General features: G+C 39.2%; 1 protein-coding gene across 1 annotated transcript in view; it reads left to right on the forward strand.

Annotated features, from left to right (window-relative positions):
* Nucleotides 1–19,673, forward strand: part of LOC117445922 (contactin-associated protein-like 4) — a 188,271-nt gene that overhangs the window by 163,007 nt on the left and 5,591 nt on the right. Inside the window, exons 14-21 of the mRNA XM_034081867.1 lie at nucleotides 647–809; nucleotides 4,520–4,647; nucleotides 5,314–5,484; nucleotides 9,839–10,057; nucleotides 13,767–14,006; nucleotides 15,451–15,675; nucleotides 16,942–17,075; nucleotides 18,236–18,323. Of these exons, the coding sequence (XP_033937758.1) occupies nucleotides 647–809; nucleotides 4,520–4,647; nucleotides 5,314–5,484; nucleotides 9,839–10,057; nucleotides 13,767–14,006; nucleotides 15,451–15,675; nucleotides 16,942–17,075; nucleotides 18,236–18,323 (1,368 nt within the window). The remainder of the gene's footprint in view (nucleotides 1–646; nucleotides 810–4,519; nucleotides 4,648–5,313; nucleotides 5,485–9,838; nucleotides 10,058–13,766; nucleotides 14,007–15,450; nucleotides 15,676–16,941; nucleotides 17,076–18,235; nucleotides 18,324–19,673) is intronic.

The following is a 19,673-nucleotide window of genomic DNA, read 5'->3' on the forward strand; positions in this document are numbered from 1 at the left end:
AATTTGGTGACACAAAATTATTTGAGGCATAAACCAAATGGTATTTTTTAGGTTGTTTCTTAGTTGATGAGATGAGATTTTAGCGAGGACAGTGAGATATATACGTTTTCTTGGTATTGTTTGTGTTGTGTTGTTGTATTGAGTGTGTTTGAGAAATAGAAAAACTGTGTGGTGGAGGGGTGTTGTTAAAAGTCAACAGCGAAAAGGCACAAAGTGTTGATAAAGTAAGCTTTATTTCAAGTTTCTGTCTCTGAGGGTTTTATGTTAGGGAACAAGAAAGGGTGGTGGGAACTGCTGATTTGATTTGTTTAGAAACTCATTAAAACACCAATGAAGTTTAAAATGTGCATGTTCTCCTCCTCACATTGAAGCAGTTAAAATATGTCTCCATAAGGCCATTATTCCTCAACTTATTCATGAGCTGCTCTTGTTTGTTGCTTGTTTTGCAATGCTTTCTTTTTTAAAAAAGGACAAAGAAAACACAATAGAATGTGTTATTGAAAGTATCGATGAGTGACAAGTATCTGGTTCTACAGTTAGTGGGATTCATTGTCTTATCTTTGTGTTGTTTACTGTGAAATCCATCTTTGTTCCCAAAAAAAATAAATGATATGTGATTAATGATTTGTATTTTTGTGTGTTTCAGAGGGTGCTCCGTTCAGCTGGTGGGTGGGGGGTCCGGGTCCAGGTCAGGTCCAGACGCATTGGGGCGGGGCTCTGCCCAACAGCCGGCAGTGTGCCTGTGGCCTGCAGGACAACTGTCTGGATTCAAATCACTTCTGCAACTGTGACGCTGACTACGACCAATGGTAATGCACTTTATCATGTTATTGTGTCCCTGAGTCACAATCCATTACATACAAATCCAGTAAAGCACTTTGAAATGACTGTCTATCAAATAGGGGTCATCAGGGTTGGACCTATTCATTCTCAATTTTAAGTACTTAGTATAGCATGATAAGGTGTCATTATATTATGTAAGGAAATTAATGAAGGAAATGTATAATATAAAGTATTCATGATAACAAACAAGGTTTTCTTATAAAGAAAATGTGAGGCAAAGAACAATGAAGCATGAAGCAAAGTGAGGTTCACCAAGTGTTTTCCAATATCTGTTTTGGTACATCTGAGAAAACAATTTTGCACCGAAGAACATACTGGAGGCTTTGTTGTCTTTTTTTTCAGTTAAAATCATGTTTAGAGTAGCTTCACAAACTTATAATGCAGATTGTATTTTTGAGTGTAAAAACGAATATGATACTAAACTTGTTTTCTATGAAAACAATGATTTATTGAAACCAGCATAATACTTCAATTTTCTTTTGAGAAAAATATCAAATATATTGCTTTACCCTCAATTTGTCCTGCTCTCCTGTTAGATAAGAGCCATGAGACATCAAGGATGAATCCCAAAATATTGTAACATTCCTCTATGTTTTATTCATTCCTGTATTTAAAATCCTTTTATCCATGCTATTAGCAATTCTCTATTTAGGTCACATTTCCCAATCCTGCTCTGCCGTTAGACCTGTCTTCCCATACTGTATCCAATCCTACTGTCTGCATAGCCACAGGGACCTTATATCTATTATCTGGCTGCCAATATTTGTGAAAAACGTTCTTTGCTAATTTAGTTTGAACACTTTTCCCTGCAATCAATATCTCATCAAATGCATCAGCGCTGTGTGAATACAGTCTTTGTTCACACGATTTTACAGCATCAACCTGACAGCTAGAATTTAAAACACAACATAACTGAGAAAGTGCAAGGTGGTGCTGCATGTGCAGATGAATCACTCGACCTACGTCTGAAATGCTTTTCATCATTTCAATATACACCTCCAAAAACAAATGAGGCTAATTATTACAGTATGTCCCACCTTTTCTCGCACCTTAACCTGTTAAACTCCATGCCCCCGCCACCGGGGGCAATACACAACAATATTCACGAAACTGTGTCTCAGGGCTTCTTAACATTTAACAACCTATTAATGTGTCATACCCACTTAATGGGAAGAAACTCAGCTAACTGACGATATTAAACCATTTTTACCGAAACAAAACACAACTCTAATACCGAGCGTCTGCATTAGCACTAAGCGAAAGAGTGCTAACGTACTTAGCACATAACTCACGGTAGCAATATGTTATACTTCATCGGATCTGCACAAACAAGATATCATATGAAAGCTGGGATTCCACAGATTCCAATGGTATCACCACTGTGCTACCAAAACCCGCGGCAGCGAAGGCAAGCAAAGGCAACACACAACTTCACTTTACGTGGCCAAAACGGCAAATACGTCTTACCTTTGTTGTTTTCTGATCAAAAGTTGTGTTCAATGGCATTAAAACGCATATAAACGCTGCTGAAGGCTAATACAATGTCTTTGAAATGATTACTGATAATCCATCATAACATTTTGTCAATAAGAGTAGTTTTCATATAGTGTATGAGAGCTGTAACCCAGCTTCCGGTTTTGGGCATGCTGGCTGCGCATCACTCTCATTCACCAATGGTAATGTTTAGATGGATTTAGGAACTTCCCCTTGATTCTATTGGCTTTATCGGTTCAAAAGAGGTGTCAATCACCAAAATCGACCCATGGATTCCAGAGATATGGCAAATCCACCCAAAAACCAGAGGTGTTTTTTTTTTCTAAACCTCAATTTCACTTGTTTTGTTTTGCATCAATCTTGATACAGGGTACTTATTTAATGTTGTAGTTTGGATTCCTAAAGCTTTTAGTCTACTATCCCATCATTCAAGGGTGGTTTTCACTATAAGTAATGGGGTTTTTTTTGGACGGAACCTATATTTCATTTTTTTTTACTATGTTCAATCTGAATTTACTTTAAAATAAAAAACATCTATTGATTCTAACTTTTCTACATCCAACTCACAGGTTTATCATTGCTTTGAGAAAATAAATTAATAATTTACCCCTTTTTAGAAGTGAAGTTATAGTCATTTGTTCTGGCATGTCATGTGTAGTCTGAATTCTTTAAGCATTTTCTGTCATTTTTTTATGATTGATACAGATACTTTAATTATCCCAAATTGGGAAATGATTGTGTTACAGTAGCAGTAGTGTATTTAGGCATTCAAAAACAGCAAACAGCAAACTTTAAAATATAAACATATTTGCAGTAGAAAGAAAAAGACAAGAAATCAAGAAACACACCGGGAGCTCCAGCGCCAACAGGGAATATGTCTATATTAATATATAGTATAATTATTAGGGCTGTCAAACGATTACAATTTTTAATCAGATTAATCACAGCTTAAAAATGAATTAATCATGATTAATCACCATTCGAACTATGTCCAAAATATGCCATTTCTTTATGTATATTGTTGTGGGAATGGAAAGATAAATGAAAGTGAAATGCGCTTTGTGACACAACTGACGGTAAGCATTTCAGATTGTTGCCGCGCATGCGGACCTGCGTACCAGTTATGTGCACCTACTACAGCAAAAGTATTCTCGGTCGGGACAACACCACGCCGTTATCTTGATTCTGATTGGCCAGAAGACATTATCAAAGATGTTCTATTGAGAAGACGATCACTACGTGACAAAAGTTTTCAAAACCGTTTCTGGTCTTCGGTATGTCCAGACAAGTGGCTGCTGAAATTAATCTTGGCGGACTTTATTTTGCTTAATTTAACATCATTTTTCATGGTGGGGCTAAGCCATTTCTTGGTATGGGTGTAGCCTACCCCAGCCATACCCTGGCGTTGCCACTGGTGGGATGTACTGTATGGGGCGGGCCATTCTGCACATGCGTTAAATGCGTTAAATATTTTAACGCAATTAATTCAAAAAATGAATTACCGCCGTTAACGCGATAATGTTGACAGCATTAATAATTATTAATATAAATTCGTATTCTTTTCAACGTCATTCTCCCATTCTTATCACTAATAACCTCCTCCACGTCTTCTGCTTCTCTGTCCCTTTCCTTTTGCTCCTCTCCGTCGTTATATTCTTTCCCCCTTCTTTTACATTTTCTTGTTACTTCTACTTCTTTTATTTTGTCCCTTCTCCTTTTCCTTCTTTTTACTTTCATTTCCTCTACTGCTTCCTGTATCATCTTTGGTTCTTATTTATTCTCTGCACCCTTTTACTTCTTTCTTCTGCTCCTGTTGTTTGTCTTTATTTTCCTCTCCCTCTTCTTCTTCTTCTTCTTGTCCTCCTACATATTCTATTTCCTCTTATCTATCCTCTCCTCCTTTCACTCCCTTTTGTCGCCCTCCTTGTTCTTCATTACATTACATGTCACTTGTTAGACGCTTTTATCCAAAGCGACTTACATACTCAATACTGTGGGCAATCCCGACAGGAGCAATTTGGGGTGAAGTGTCTTACCCAGGGACACAATAACATACTGACTGCAGTGGGGTTTGAACCTGTGACCCCCTGATCCGAACACCAACTCACAACCCACTGCACCACACGCCCCCTCATCCTCCTCTTACATGTCTCTTCTCCTCTTCCTCCTCCTCATCACACAGGGCTAATGACTCAGGTCTGCTCACCCATAAGGAGACCCTCCCGGTCAGGTCACTGGTGCTGGGTGACGTCCGGCGGCCCGGGTCAGAGGCTGCCTACAGGGTGGGCCCCCTTCGTTGTCATGGAGACAGTAAGTCCTTTTCAGTTGCTGGTAATAACTTTAAATGCTGTTGAAACCTGTCATTCTCCACACTAATTGGATAATTTGTACGTGCACATATTGAGTGTTTTTTTAATGGTGTTTTCATATATTTTTTATAATTTAGATTCTGTATGCAGTAAACTAAACCAAAGGAAAACCTGGTATCCTAACATCACCCTGCCATTTAATTTCCCCAATGAAACATAGACTGCAGCGAATTACTCCATCTAATTAGCATTACAGCACCTAAAATATGACTCCCCTTATGCTCTTTAATAACAACTTCTAATGAAAAGCTATTTAATAAACTAATTTAAGTGATATACTTGTTATCGTGTTTTAATTGCTTCTAATTTTAGATTTGAGTTTAATGAGTAAATTGATGAATAAATGTATGCCATGCCAGATAAATCAACATAATGAGAAAGTGTAGCTGGAGCTTTTCCTTGGTTCTCGGCTACTTAGCGGAACAGTTGGTGCATTTGTTTACTACACGATTTTCATTAAAGAGCCATCATAATGAGATTCCTCATATTAAGCTTTGATTCCAGAGTGATTTATCCACGATGCTGAATAATAACGTTTTTCATCCTTTTTATATTAGGAAAAATCTGAAAGCATATGGAGTATTCAAGCACTTTGTTTGTGTTTCAGAGAACTTCTGGAACGCTGCGTTTTTCGACAAGGAGACATCTTACCTTCACTTTCCCACTCTCCATGAAGAGCTGAATGCAGACATCTCCTTCCTGTTTAAAACAACATCCTCCTCTGGGGTCTTTCTGGAAAATCTGGGCATCAAGGACTTCATCCGGATCGAACTCAGCTGTAAGTGACAACTAAACAACGTTCTGCCTTTTTAATATAAAAATGTTTGGGTTTGTTGTAAATATTTGGTAGTGGAAGAGGACGACATGAATCAAAAACATACAGTAGTCATGTTAAAGTCATTTTAAGGAGTTTTTTGGCGAAAACTGTGATACATGAGAAAGTTTCTCTAACCTTCAGAATTATGTTTTTCAAAGGACAAGATGTTTTTGTAAACAATAAAAGCCATGATCTTTCCCTCAATCTTACCAATTCCAAGAAAAATATTTAAAAATAAAACAACTTTTTATTTGTAGCAGTTTTTTTTTCTCTTAAATTATATCCTGCAGAAAAAGCTTATACTTTGGGTTCTGAATCGTTAATTATTCTGCTGCGGATACAGATGTTTTGTTTGTGAGTGTGTTCATTGTAAGTAGAAGAATGAAGAAGGTGAAGTCTAAGAAACAAATGTTACCGTATTGGTTACATTCGACAGGTGACTTGTGGAAAAGTAAAGCTTAATCTCTCTTTAATACAGTACATCCTTACTCACACACACACACACACAGGACAAATGGTAACCCTAACCCGAACCCCAGCATTGTTACAGTAAAGCGCATCTCTTATCTCACTAAACTGCCTTTATTATGACAGCTGAAGTCGGGATGACTGTATCATTATTACTGCTGTTAACACGACTGGAGCTAGGCCAGGGAATGTAGTTATCCCTCTGGATTTTTGTATCAAATTGTTACGTGATCCCACAGCAGTACTGCTTTTCCTTCTCTGTCAGCATCCTCCATGAGGGATGATGATGTGAGAGCCACCACTCTGCTAACTTCACCCCTAGATGTGGAGCAGAGGCATGCTGGCAGTGTAATGATGGATGAGCGTACTCCACGTGGCCTTCAGCTCACCTCTCTTTATTATAGGTTACGTTTTTTAACCTGATAGAGCTGTGAAGATTAATGACTACAGCATGCTAACCTACATTATGTCTGGAGTCTCAGTCCCGCTGGGATGGCACACTGTCAGCAGCACATATCTTAACAAGGAAGGGATTTGTTTCCTCCAGATGACAACAATATATTCTCCTGACGCTACGCAACGTACGTCTTTCTGGGCATTTATCTACAAAGTCTCTGTTAGGAAGTAAAGTACATACAACTTACAGTAAGTAGTGCACTTACGGACAATGTTGAGGTACTTTGTGAAAGAATACAAATAAAAGTTTAGGCAAACCAAAGTTATCTAAAATCGAATCTGTGCAGTAGTTGTTGAGATGTATAAATGGAAATCTCAAATGTCAGGCTGCTGGCGGCGCTAGAGGGAAGGGCATCCCTATAGTCGTTATGATTTATTGATATATTTTTAGCAATTTGTCCAAGGTTTGTTAAGATATTTATAATCTAAGAACCTGTTGACTATCGGTCTGAAACAACTTAGCTTCAGCCACTATTTCTGGGGTTTCAGCGTAGCCAGCAGATATTCAGGCCAAGAACGCTATTAAATGCATTTATCTGTTTAGGGATTTAGATATAGCAGTATGGACCAAATTGGTGCACCAACCAACTGAAAGTGCCATCAGTAGAAAAGGAGCTGGACTGATGAAGGTAATAGCTTCTGATACGGTTGATGTAACGCAACTATGATTTATGACTGGTGCCGAGACTTCAGTCACTTACACACAGAACTAACAGATGTGAGTCTGTAGCTGCAGACTTTCATTTCTGAATTGGGCTGAACTCTGAATAATCTCAGCTCTGTGTCCGGCCGTCTGTCGATCCTGCTAGCAGATGGACAGGCGGGAAGTCACTTCACACTGAGGCCAACAAATTATGGTTGAGGAACACGATGGTCTATTGGGTTCATTGAAAGGTGGCACAGTCTGAAGCGGGGGAAAATGCTTTTGCAATGAACAAAGTGACAGGAAGTCCCAATTGTGTATCTGAATCTGCCGTGTTCTTACAGCAACTTTAATTTGGTTCAAAACCAAATTGAATTTCTTTAAAAAAAAAAAAAAATCCTAAAGCTTATTTTTTAAAAGTTTGGTAAGATATTTTAAACAAATAAAAATGGTTAAACTCTTGCTAACTCGCCTACCTGGTTACCAACAATTAACAGTAAAGAATACTTCTGCTTTAGTCTCTTCCTCATTGGTTGGCTTGATTTTACACTCTTTATTTAGAATATCAGAAAAATGAGAGAAAGAAAATACTGAATCTTAAATATTGTTTGAATATCTTCAGTGTGGACATTTCTTCTTATTACGGCAGATACTATTTTCACCCTGGTGTCCGTAAAAATGTTATTTGCACCCGGGTGTTCATAGTTATCAATGCTATTTACACCCGGGTGTCCGTAGCTAACAGTGCTATTTACACCCGGGGTCCGTAGCTAACAATGTTATTTGCACCCGGGCTACATATTAGATACTGTTTTGGATAGTAGTTATGGAAATGTTTCTTTGATAACTTCATTCCCTTGTGCTGCTGCATCAAATTGTAATTCCCCTATGGTGGATGTATAAAGGCACAGCTTATCTTAAAGGTCCCATGTCATGCTTTTCCGGTTATTACCCATCCCCTTGTGTGTTATGAAGGTTGTTATGCATGTAAACGGTCTGTAAAGTCACAAACCCTCAAAGTACACCCTGTAGCGAGTACAACTCTAACACAGAAAACAAGTGTCTATGCTGCCCCAGAACGCCTCGTTGGAGATTTCCTTTTCAATTTTATTCTTGGATTAACGAGTCCGCAGATTGGTCCACACACACACTCAATCTTTTCTCAGCTGCAGCTCCGCCGATTTCTCCTCCCTGAGACGGCGGGACGCGGCGAGGCTGTGAGTCGGTGTGTGAGCATACACACAAACTCCCAGCCAGGCTGCGGGTGTGTGTTCGGGCTGGGTTTCGCTCTGTCTCGCTGTCTCGCAGACGGCCACTGGGCTCATAGGGAGCTTGTCTCCAACAAGCCGTTTAGGACAGAGTGAATATACATACGATACAGAGATGCTGTATGAGAAACCAATGTGATTTTGGAAAATTGCACAATATGAATCTATTTTGGTATACCTCAACAATGGAATTATGATGAGTAGAAATGGCCATGACATGGGACCTTTAAGCACTGTAGCTATATACACCCGTGTGTTGTACTGTATGCATCTCTTCTTGCTCTTTCTACAATTGCTTGGTAAGGTTACCTGAACATCAGGGACAACAATCACCTATGCTATATTGTGAACATGGCTGTAAGGTAATACTTGTCCCACAGACTCCCCTGATGAAAGGGGGTTAATTAATCTGCCACAACAGTCGGAAAGAAGTTATGAGACGTGATGAATTTTAGTATATTTATTAAATAGCACAACAGTAAACAGTGACTAAAAAATCAATTATGTAATTATAATAATAATAATAATAATCCTTATATTTATTATAGCGCTTTATCAATGACTCTCAAAGCGCTTTACAAATACGCATTACATACATGTAATGCTCATGTACTGTGGACAATACCCACAGGAGCAAATTCGGGTGAAGTGTCTTGCCCAAGGACACAACGGCCTGACGCAGTGGGGCGGGAGCGGGTTTCGAACAGGAGTTCCCCAACGCCCCTTTGAACGCCCCTTTGATCTGATGATAATTATGTAATTATGCCCTAATCAGTCTATTTAATATGTACCCCCTGAGGCTCTTCATGTCCTGCTGGACGCTGGCAGGATCTGCGTCTTTTAGCAGGGCTTCAGCATTCTGAAAGACACAATTACACATTTATTTACAATATACAAACGATTTCATGCCCCACCCTTGTGTGGCTTTAAGTTGAACCCACAAACAAACAAATAGACTCAATAAAAAGGCACTTTTAAAATATGTGCTTTTAAAAACAGTAATTTCCATCAGCACAGGTTTTTTTTTGGGGTGGGTGTAAATAGCCGAATAGCTGCCGTGTGTCTATTTTCAACCGGGTGCAAATAGACACTCGGTTTTATTATTAATCACCAATGATATAATGTTAAACAAAACGTACTTAAAATGACAAACAGTGTCAACATCATTACACACAGTCCTGTGCCGAGTTGTGTAAAGTGTGTTTCTCTCTGTGCATGATAGAGCAACGACGTGTCTGAAAAGGAGATAAGGGATTTGCAATGTCTCGCTCTTCAGAGGACACAATTATCTCAAAGTGTCAGGAAAGGTTTGATAATCAGCTCGTCAGAATTTGGCGGGAACAAGTCAAACACACTATGCTGGTGTGACAGTCACCCAGGCATCCAAATGCTTCTGTGTTCAACCGTCTCACGCTTTTACGTGTTTTCTTTCTCCTACTTTCTCTGATCTAATGTTCCGACCACTGCCTTCCTTCTCCAGCTGCCTCAGAGGTCGTCTTCTCCTTTGACGTGGGAAACGGGCCGCTGGAAGTGCGAGTGAAGGCGAGCGTGCCGCTGAACGACAACCGGTGGCACAGCGTGCGAGCAGAGCGAAATGTGAAGGAAGCATCATTGCGTTTGGACGGGTTTCCTGCCCCCACACAGGAAGCTCCAGCTGACGGACACATTCATCTGCAGCTCAACAGCCAGCTATTCATAGGTGAGAGGAAAGAGTGTGAATTTGTATGTTCCTCAAAAATGTTGGAGATCAAAATAAAAGAACTTAAAAGGATTGCATTTGGGTTTTAGGTGAAAAGCACAATGGGTTAATTTAAGGTCATAGTAAGGATTAAGATAAGACATTTGATAGAGAGTTGTTTATGGTGTTAGAACGTTGACCTCATTAGCAGCTGAGTGCTGTTGGTAATTGCTGTCACGTCTTATCCTTTCTTATCTCGGACTGTGGATCTAGCAACATATGCACACAGAATTTGCAATTTATGAGTGGAAGGAACTTGGTGATTAGTATTCTTGTCTCAGCAACTCGTCCTGAAGTAGGCTGCTATTCAGATAAATTAAACCTGTGGACTGTACTTTACAAAGTAAGGCTTGCTACTTCTGCCCACTTTGCTATTTGGTTTATAATAGGCAGACGTATGGGGAAAAAGTGTTGTTTTTCAGCACAGAAGTCCCACATGGGCAGCTGTTGGAGTTAAGGAAAACCAACAGCTGCTTGTTTCTAATAAAAGTAAAAGAATCATCCTTAGATTCCTTTATAATCCAACTGGCCCGTGGTGAGCTGAGAGAGGTGAGACGTTTTAAAAATGCTGCGGATCCTAGCTGGGTGAGTAAAAAGCATTGGTGCTGCACTGGAAAAGGAAATGCTGAGTCCAAGCTTTCTAAACATTGAACAATAAATAACTTTGTTGATTGAAGTGTAGCCTCTTGTGAAGCTGAAATTGAATGAAAACTGTTGCATTGAAGCATGCAAAACAATACAAGGTAATTTATTTTTTATTTCACCTCTTCTTCTATACCCTGTTTGAGACACTCATCCCCAAGTCTATTTAATATGTAATTCTTTCCAAAAGATGTCACATGTACTATTCATTTTAAGGCTCAGCCATTTTCTAAAACAGCTGTAGATTTTTCGCAGAAAACCAGGAACAACTAGTTCATTTGTTGGGGACTATTTATTTACACTCTATGATCAACACAACTATAAATAAACAGCTGTGTCCATTGTAAACATAAATTGTGTGCAACAGAATGGCTCACTGATGTGCGATTGGACAGCAACGAAGTCTATGCCACAAAAAGAATAAACCACATTAGACTTTGGAAACACGTGCCATATTTGTTAGGAACATCATGTTTAGTCTAGTTTTTAATAGGATTCTTTGATAAAAAATAACATTGACCATCACTAAACATGAACTTTTAATCTTAAACAATTCCAGAGAATACCGCAATCCCTAAATACAGATTCAAAAAGTGTACTTCAGAAGTTTGAGCTCACTTGTCTTTACTTCGTTTCTTCAACAGACTTTCATAATTCCTTTAAACCTCTTGATCTTTCCTGAAAACTGTGGATGAGGACATGGAGATTTTCTTTGTTTTATGAGACCTTATATTTCTGCAAATATTATGGACATTTGTAAACACGCATTCGAAGTGAAAATCAATCAGCAAACAGTGGTAGGAGAGATGGATGTATGCTTTGATTGGCTCTCTGTGTTAAGATAATAATCCTCTGTGAACAGCCAGAGAGAAGTGGCCGTGAGGTTGTTCTCCTTTTATGGGCAGCACTTGTCCTGGTTGGTGTTTTAAGAGGTATTAACATGTTTGAATGCAAATCCTTTGGGATTTTGAAATAGACTGCTTTCGGAGAGGTGGTTTGTGTTTGACAAATACTTAATTTGCAGATAAACAATATGCATGTGGGTGCCTCGACTCTTTTTAGGGAGTGATCCAGAATTTGTTATTGTTAATCCATAATGTGAGCAGCCTCCCTTTCATGAAATCATAATTCACAACACTGCAAACACCTCTTCATTGCGTGTGTCCAATTTTTTTATATCGAAAATTGCCTTGTATAACTTATTAAGACAGGGTATTTGTTAGTTTGAATTAATTAGCCGTAATATTGCCTCGGGTGAATTTATGTGACACAAAGTTATTGTGGTTCAACTTAATTTACTGCCAAAGGAAAGAATTAATTGTGTTAACACAATGTTACACACACACTGAGATATAGTTAAAATAGTACTTGAATTATTAAATTATAGTATTGTCTTGGTGTCTGTGTTGGCTGATGAACACATGAGAAACCCAAAGTATGTTAACAGCCATGACAGTGATGGTATAGTTTAAAACTGTGCTGCTTCATAATTTAGATCAATATAAAGATGGGTATGGTTTAAGCAAGCGTTGTGCTCTGCTGACATCAGCCTCCTGGCATTTCTGATCATAAGCGATGAGAGCAGTGACCAATATGTGCCTGTTGTGTTGCATACATTTCTGGGCGACTACATTTTGTGTTGGTTATTTGCGATCTGACTTCAACAACGGTAACCAGCTGTTGATTTTGAGACGCCAGTGGCTGGAAATGAAAGAGGGCAAAGGGTACCATGCATGGTAAATATTTAATAGCACAAAACAAATGAACACCATTGCGACACAATTCAGGTTTTCCTGGTTTAGGTAAACACGACAGGGTTGCATACACCTCAATTCATCAATGAATTAATGCTCACTCTTCAGAGGACATTTTCACTACGTATCTAAAATCAAAACACCGATACACTCCAAACAGCAGGTGCATGCTGAGTCTGGATCAAAGATAAAAAGGTGAAATATAAATGATCACAAGAACGTTTGCTGTGCATGCGTAATACATTTTATCTTATTGAGCCAAATAAAATGCTTAATTACATTTCCTACTCTGGTTCTCTCTTAATGAGCTGTCTGGGTTTTATAACTGTTGCTGCAGAAGGAGCCTGGAGCCTCACAGGTTAGAGATGAAGTGGTGTGAAAAGCATCTTTGACTGAACATGTGAAGCTTTCCAGACTCAAACTGTGACAGTAATACCCTGCCAAATCCTTTCTGCAGGAACAATCACAACTGTCATTTGTGGATCCACAATAAGACGTTGAATGCTTTGAACTCCTGGAGAGATGTCATTTTGCGGTTGCTATAAGCATATTAGTTGTCAGGTGAAAGGAGGACGAGTTTCTCCTTCTGCATGTTCGTGGAAAGCATGAATGTGAGATAACAGATGGCTCATCAGCCACGCAGTTAGCCAATATAGTGCTACAGACAGAGGCAGTGTGTTAATGTCTCAGTGCCTTGCAGAGTAGACCTTGTTGTGCTGCAGTGGCAAGATATGCCTGTCAACCATAATACACTAAATGATGGCGTACATGCAGCACACGACATGCATCCACTGAAGCCTCTGCACCTCCCCAGATATGTTTCTTAGCAGAAGATTAAAACAGTCTCACACTCCCCACTGATCTAAGTGTCCTCACAATAAAGCATTTAAAACGTCATATTTCAATACATTAGTCTTCATTGCCTTTTTACTCTTAGAAGTCCCACTGACCAATTGAATTTACGCCATCTTGTTGGGTCCTCTTTTGCAAAGGTTTTTGAGCGGTTAGCTAAGACTTGCTGGTAGGGCTTCAGATAAGAAGAGGAATTATAGGTGGCTGAATCTGTAAGTAAAGGTGGATATAAGTGTTGTTATTGTAACCATATATTTGTGTTGGCTTGATGATAAAAGCATCATGCATGGATACTCTTGAAAAGGTGAGGATTGGGGCACGTTCAAAGCTCTAGTTTGGCTGCTTAGAGTCCGTCAAATCTGGTGCAACTCACACTGAGTGTGTGAGTACTAGTGCATCATTTGAGTTTGTTTGTGTTTCAGGAGGCACTGCGTCCAGACAGAAAGGCTTTCTGGGCTGCATCCGCTCTCTGCAGCTGAACGGCGTCACTCTGGATCTGGAGGAGAGGGCAAAGATCACCCCGGGGGTCCGACCTGGATGCCCGGGCCACTGCAGCAGCTACGGCTCTCTCTGCCAGAACCAGGGTCGCTGTGAGGAGAGAGACAGCGGTTTCTCTTGCAACTGTGACCAGTCGGCGTACACTGGACCCTTCTGTCATAAAGGTACATACATTAAAAAAGACACAGACTTCCTGCCGTTAAACACAAAGATGCAAAACTGGAGCCTTGACATCAGTTTATGAATCGTTTCCTTTTGAAGCTACTAGTAATACAAACGTTCATTATAGGTATAGATAACTTCATTTCAGACCTTTAAAGTTTCACTAGATATTTTAAGATCTAGAACTCCAGACCGATCCAATTATATATGATGGACAGATTGACACGCTGGATAAAAAATCTGAAATACGGCCTGATGACATCTTTCACTTTTAAAGCAATCCTGCTTCCAACTGCAAATTATTGCATTAATGTTTCTGCCCGTAGAGTTACAGTATAATGACAATTTCATTTCCTCGTGCATATAAGAGGTGATAGGCATGAAGTTCATTATATGTTTGGGTCTACGAAGGACAGAGTGAGTTGTGTGCTAGGAAACTGCTCCAGAAATGAATGGGGTAAAAGAATAAAAAAGACATTCAAAACTTTGTTTTCTTAAAGTGCATAAAGTGTTGATGCATTTGCAAGCCAATAGAGAATTATTTCACAGCCTTACGTGCCACTCTTTTTATGACCCATCCCTGGTGCTTTAAAGAGGAGTGGAGAGAAAAGATTAGGGCTTTCTGTAGAGGATCCTTCAGTCAGCAGACATTAGACTGACCCTGAGTTTCTCTCTTGATCACTGTCTGCACAGCTTCCTCTCCATGCTCGTTGTGAGTGAGACATAATGAGTCTGTTCTGTCCTGAAGGTCAAGCATGAAGATTGTCTTAAAGGAATCTTCTGGCTCACCATGCCGCTGTGATGCATCAAGGGCCTGTTGGACAGTGTTAACCTCAATCTGTACTGTAGAAGGGGATTATGATTTAGGAAGGTTTTTTGGAGAATACCTTTTTTTGCTTTCTTGCTGAGTGGTAGAGAGACGATGGATACCACCTGCATGTTTATCAACCTGAACTGGAAATGGCAGTGAGCCAAGGAATAGGCTGGCACACAACACTATTGTCCTTAGAGGCGGATGTTGTTGAGCCAGGCTTACCTTCTTAATTAACTCCCCAAAAAAAAGTATTTAAATTACAATTAACTGAAATTCTGACAGCCTTAACCGGTTAATGCGTAAAATTAAGAGAATAGATCAGAAACTGTTGGATTTTAAAATAAAAGCTTTTAAGTCCTATTGCTACAATGTTGGTGTGCTTAACGTTTTACAGTAGTAGGTTTAAAGGAAGCAGGCTTCTAGAAAATACGATTGAAATAAACTGTAAATACATTTGATTATGTTTTGAAATTAAACATATACAACTTGTTTAAAAATTTAGTTTTTTACAACTTTTTCTCCAGTTTGACCTTAATCAAGCAGACTCTCCTATTACAGATGCAATGCAGACTTGGGCAGCAAAGAACAAGTCAGAAAGCTATAGGTTCATTGGTCAACTTTCTACATTTCAGAGGTATCGGCCAGCTTTCAGTCGTCAACATCCATCACGTACAACCTGAAGGAGCCCCATGAGCTGAATAGGAACAGCAGTGCCTGGCCTTCCTCCATCTACTCTGATGTGACACTGAGAGGAGAAAACATCTCCCTGAGCTTCAGGACGGCTCAGAGTCCTGCTCTTCTGCTCTACGTCAACTCTGTCTATAAAGAGTACCTGGCACTGCTCATCAACAATCATGGTGAGGGGGACAATTACCTCTTTTTCCTTCTTTCCTTTTGGTTTGACCCAATTTTATCCTTCCTGCATTGGCTTGAGTTAAACTTTCCTGTCTTTTCCGTTTCTTTCTCCCCCTGCATTCAGTTTTGTATACACTGCTGCTTCCTTTTCCACGCAGCATAGGTGATTTGTTATGTACAGTGTCAGGTTAAAAGGAATACTTTTGGTGCACTCACTATTCAATTATAACTAGCCCCATTTATTTTCCTCACAGGCGGCAACAAAAGTCCGAAATTATACGATTTCAAATAAAAGCAATAACTGTGCCTTGATATTGAGTAAGAACATGTTTTTATGAACCACACAGCTTCCGGTCTTCCTCGACCCGACCAGAGAAAAAGACGTGCTGCAGGCAGTAGAAATACATTGCTTTTAAAATCGTGCTGTGCAACACGAAAAAAAGGGGTAAATCGTGTTGGTGAACACGAAATGCCGTGAGACTAGGTTGCGTCATCAGGCATGTGCACACTTGACAAAGCATCTAATTAAATCCCAGAGAGAATTTTCCTTTGGATGCCCCACAAGACTTTTCTCATGTTTCTTATATAGCTGCTGCAGTAAAAGGAGCCTGAGCCACTATACAAAAACAAATCGTTTTACTATCCATGTGACTCGCTTGGAGCCTGAAGCACGCTTTGCCCTTTGCAAGATTGTTTTTATTATCAAGATTTGGTCTTATGATTTTGCTCTATTAGTCTGTGAAAAGAAGTAACAAAGTCGGTCATAATTAGGAAAAGTAAAATCTTAATAATTGAATTTCTGCTCATCTGTAATTTCTGCATTCACATTATATCAGTGGTGTGGAATTTATTAAGTGTAAGACTATAAAAAAGGGGGACATTTCATTTAATATCATGGAGTCTTATTCATAGAGATACAGTTTTAACCCTCAAAGTATGTAATGGTTTTTATCTTCTTAATTCAGCAGCTGGTATGCTGAAAATAAAGCTTTATTTGAAGGAGTGAATACATGTCTTCTAAGCCAAGAATAAGGACATTTTGGAGGCTTAAGTGCTTATTAATTATCAAAGAGTTACAACGTGTAGCAACATTGTTTAACACTTATAAAATATGATTAATAGAACATTGCTCTTCAAGAACGCAATATATGTTTTAATAAAAAGGTAACTTAAATGAAAACACTTTAATGCTCGTACAGTATTATCTTTGATGCTGAATCTGCTTGCCTTAAAGAGTAAGATTGCATTGTGGTGCTGTGTTTTCAAAGATGAGTTGGAAGTGTGGTACAAGTTACACAGCGGCCGAGACGTGGAGGTGCTGAGGAGCAGAGTCACGGACCTGGCTGATGGACGTCTGCACACGGTGATCATCAGGAGACAGGCAGACATCGTCTCTGTGAAGGTACACACACTTACTGCAACAAATATCAACACTGTGACACACCGATGAATTTCAAACACAATATTTGTGTCACACTGATATCCACATTGTGTAATACTATGTTAAATGAGCCCACTGCACTAAGCACCTGATGAGTGCATATGAACACTGACTGGAGCTGACGCTGGTTGTTATATTATTATTTTAAATGCTTGTTTTGAGACACTGCTGCATTTTGCCACTGCAGATTAATTAAGTCATTCAGTTTACTTGTGTTCTATGCAGTCGTATCACAATATGACCCAACTGGGATAATACTCATTAACAGGAATTGTTGGGCATACATGTAGGTGCAACCTAAACTAAAGTCATAATCGGACATAAAAAACTAAAGTAATGATGTAGTAACAAATGTTGGCTATGCATTCACAATTATGCTCACTCTATGACAACAATCATAATTTCAAATCTTCCGCTGTGCTCTGTAAACACAGCATGTAAATGACCATCAGTTCACAAAACACACAAACCAGGAGCCAGCTTTTTTTATTATCAGAGGAAAAAATTATAATTAAAATCAAAATACCCTCAGCAGTGCCAGTGGGTCCCAAAATCACCAACATGTCCACAACAAAGCGGTCTACAAATGGTAATTTTCCTGTTTGTTTTCAAGCTTCTTTCAATGTTATTCTTTTTTGTGGCTCCACTTCAACATTAGCAGATGTCTTATTGATAAATGATTCACTCAGGCTCAATCTCTTTGTTTGCAAGCAATACATCACAAGCTCTTTTATTAAAAGAGTGTCTCTCTCTGAGGCATTCATCACCTCACAGCCTGCTCCACTTCTCTGCTCTGCTACTGTGAGCCCCTGCATCTCATGGGGCCATTAGTGTCCAGCTTTTTGGGTTGAATCTTATTTCAATATTCAGGTCAGACCAGAGGTTCAGTCTCCAGCTAGCTTTTCATCATTCATGTTATTTAAACTCCTTGTTGCTGCTTGTGATCCTCTGTTAGCCTTGCCTTGTCTCCAAGCTATAACTATAAGCCTGACAAATATCATTTAAATAAATGCTAAATAAATATATCTGTCTTTGAAAGTTTTTAGCTATTTTCTCTTTGCTTTCTATCTTCAAAGCTTTTACCTTTTAAACATGTGACATACCTGTACATTATCTTTCAGGTCGATCAGAATACCAGAGAGGATTTCAACTTGACATCTGATCTGGAATTCAACAGCGTCAAATCACTCATTCTTGGCAAAGTGCAGGGTAAGTGAGGCTCCAGCACTTATACAGAGTCATTTGAATAACAGCACTGACGTGTTTGGACCTATGCGACAAAACGCTGCTGTTTTCTACTCATCATGTTGGGTACAGGGAAAGTAGCCGTCTGAACAGCAGCTGTGGTGCTTTTAAAAACGAGTTAACATCCATATTCAAATGTTCACAAAGAGAGCACTTTACAGTGGAGATAAAACACAAAAACATTGGAAATATCTAAAGCTGGAGCCACCCACTTACAGTAAGTCATTGTTATGTGGCATTAGAAGCATTTTACTGGTAGGTATGCAGAACAATAGTACACGTTTGTGAACTTTTATCTGTGTTTCTGAAGCTTTGAGTAATACAGTATTTGTGTCTCTCTAGCTGAGCCGGGCTTCAGACAGCTTTAATGGAAATAACTTTAGAAAAGGTCCTTCACTTTGTATGGTAATGAGGAGAGATTGAAAAGAACAAATTACTTTGAAGATTGGAGTCAGCACCCTGTGATACAGCATACCAACCAATAAGTCTCGGCTGCCGTGGAATGGGTCAGACCAAACCAGGAAATCAGACAGTACAGTTCAGTCAAACAGAACATTTTAATTTCACATCACTCCTATCATCCTCTATGACTGATCCGCCTGCCCCACAACTCTCTTAAAGGGGAAACTGTGTACCAGAGTTGTGATGCCTTTAGGTTATCTCTGCATTGGTATAGCTCCATATTAGACGAACACATACTACAGACAGTCAGGGCTGAGTATAGGGCTGTGTATCAAAAAAGGTTCTGAATGAATAACTATTTTAAATTAACATTATTAAATCAAATTAATTTAAAGGGGCCTCCTTTTTTATTTTGGATCAATCTTCTTTTTTTTTTAAAGCTTTATACCCAAAATCAGCACTTTTGAAACAGGAAGTGAAATAGAGGGATATGACGCATGGCTAGAATGGGTGATCTGTTTGGTATTTTGAGCAAAACACTTCATAGACATGTTTTTTATACATTTGTCTGAGACCTATGCTATTACCTAAAAATAGCATGATACCTTTAAGGCAGAGGTGCCCAGTACGTCGACCGCGGGCGACCGGTCGCCCGCGGGGGCAATGCTGGTAGACCGCGAGTCATTCATTAAAATAAAAAAAATCAAGCTCCGTTAAAATAGACAAAACAGGTTTTGATCCCTCCTCCCTGCCACTTAATTCAGGAGTTTACTTGATTGACAAATTGACATTTGATGCATTTCAAACTACTTCGTACATCCCACTTGTTTGCTGTTTCCTGTCTCTTAAACTATCAAGTATAATAAAGTTGTAATACCAAAAATAACGGCAACAAAAATGCCTTTGTAGGTG

The sequence above is a fragment of the Pseudochaenichthys georgianus genome, chromosome 4, assembly GCF_902827115.2.
Source record: "Pseudochaenichthys georgianus chromosome 4, fPseGeo1.2, whole genome shotgun sequence".
Lineage (NCBI taxonomy): Eukaryota > Metazoa > Chordata > Actinopteri > Perciformes > Channichthyidae > Pseudochaenichthys > Pseudochaenichthys georgianus.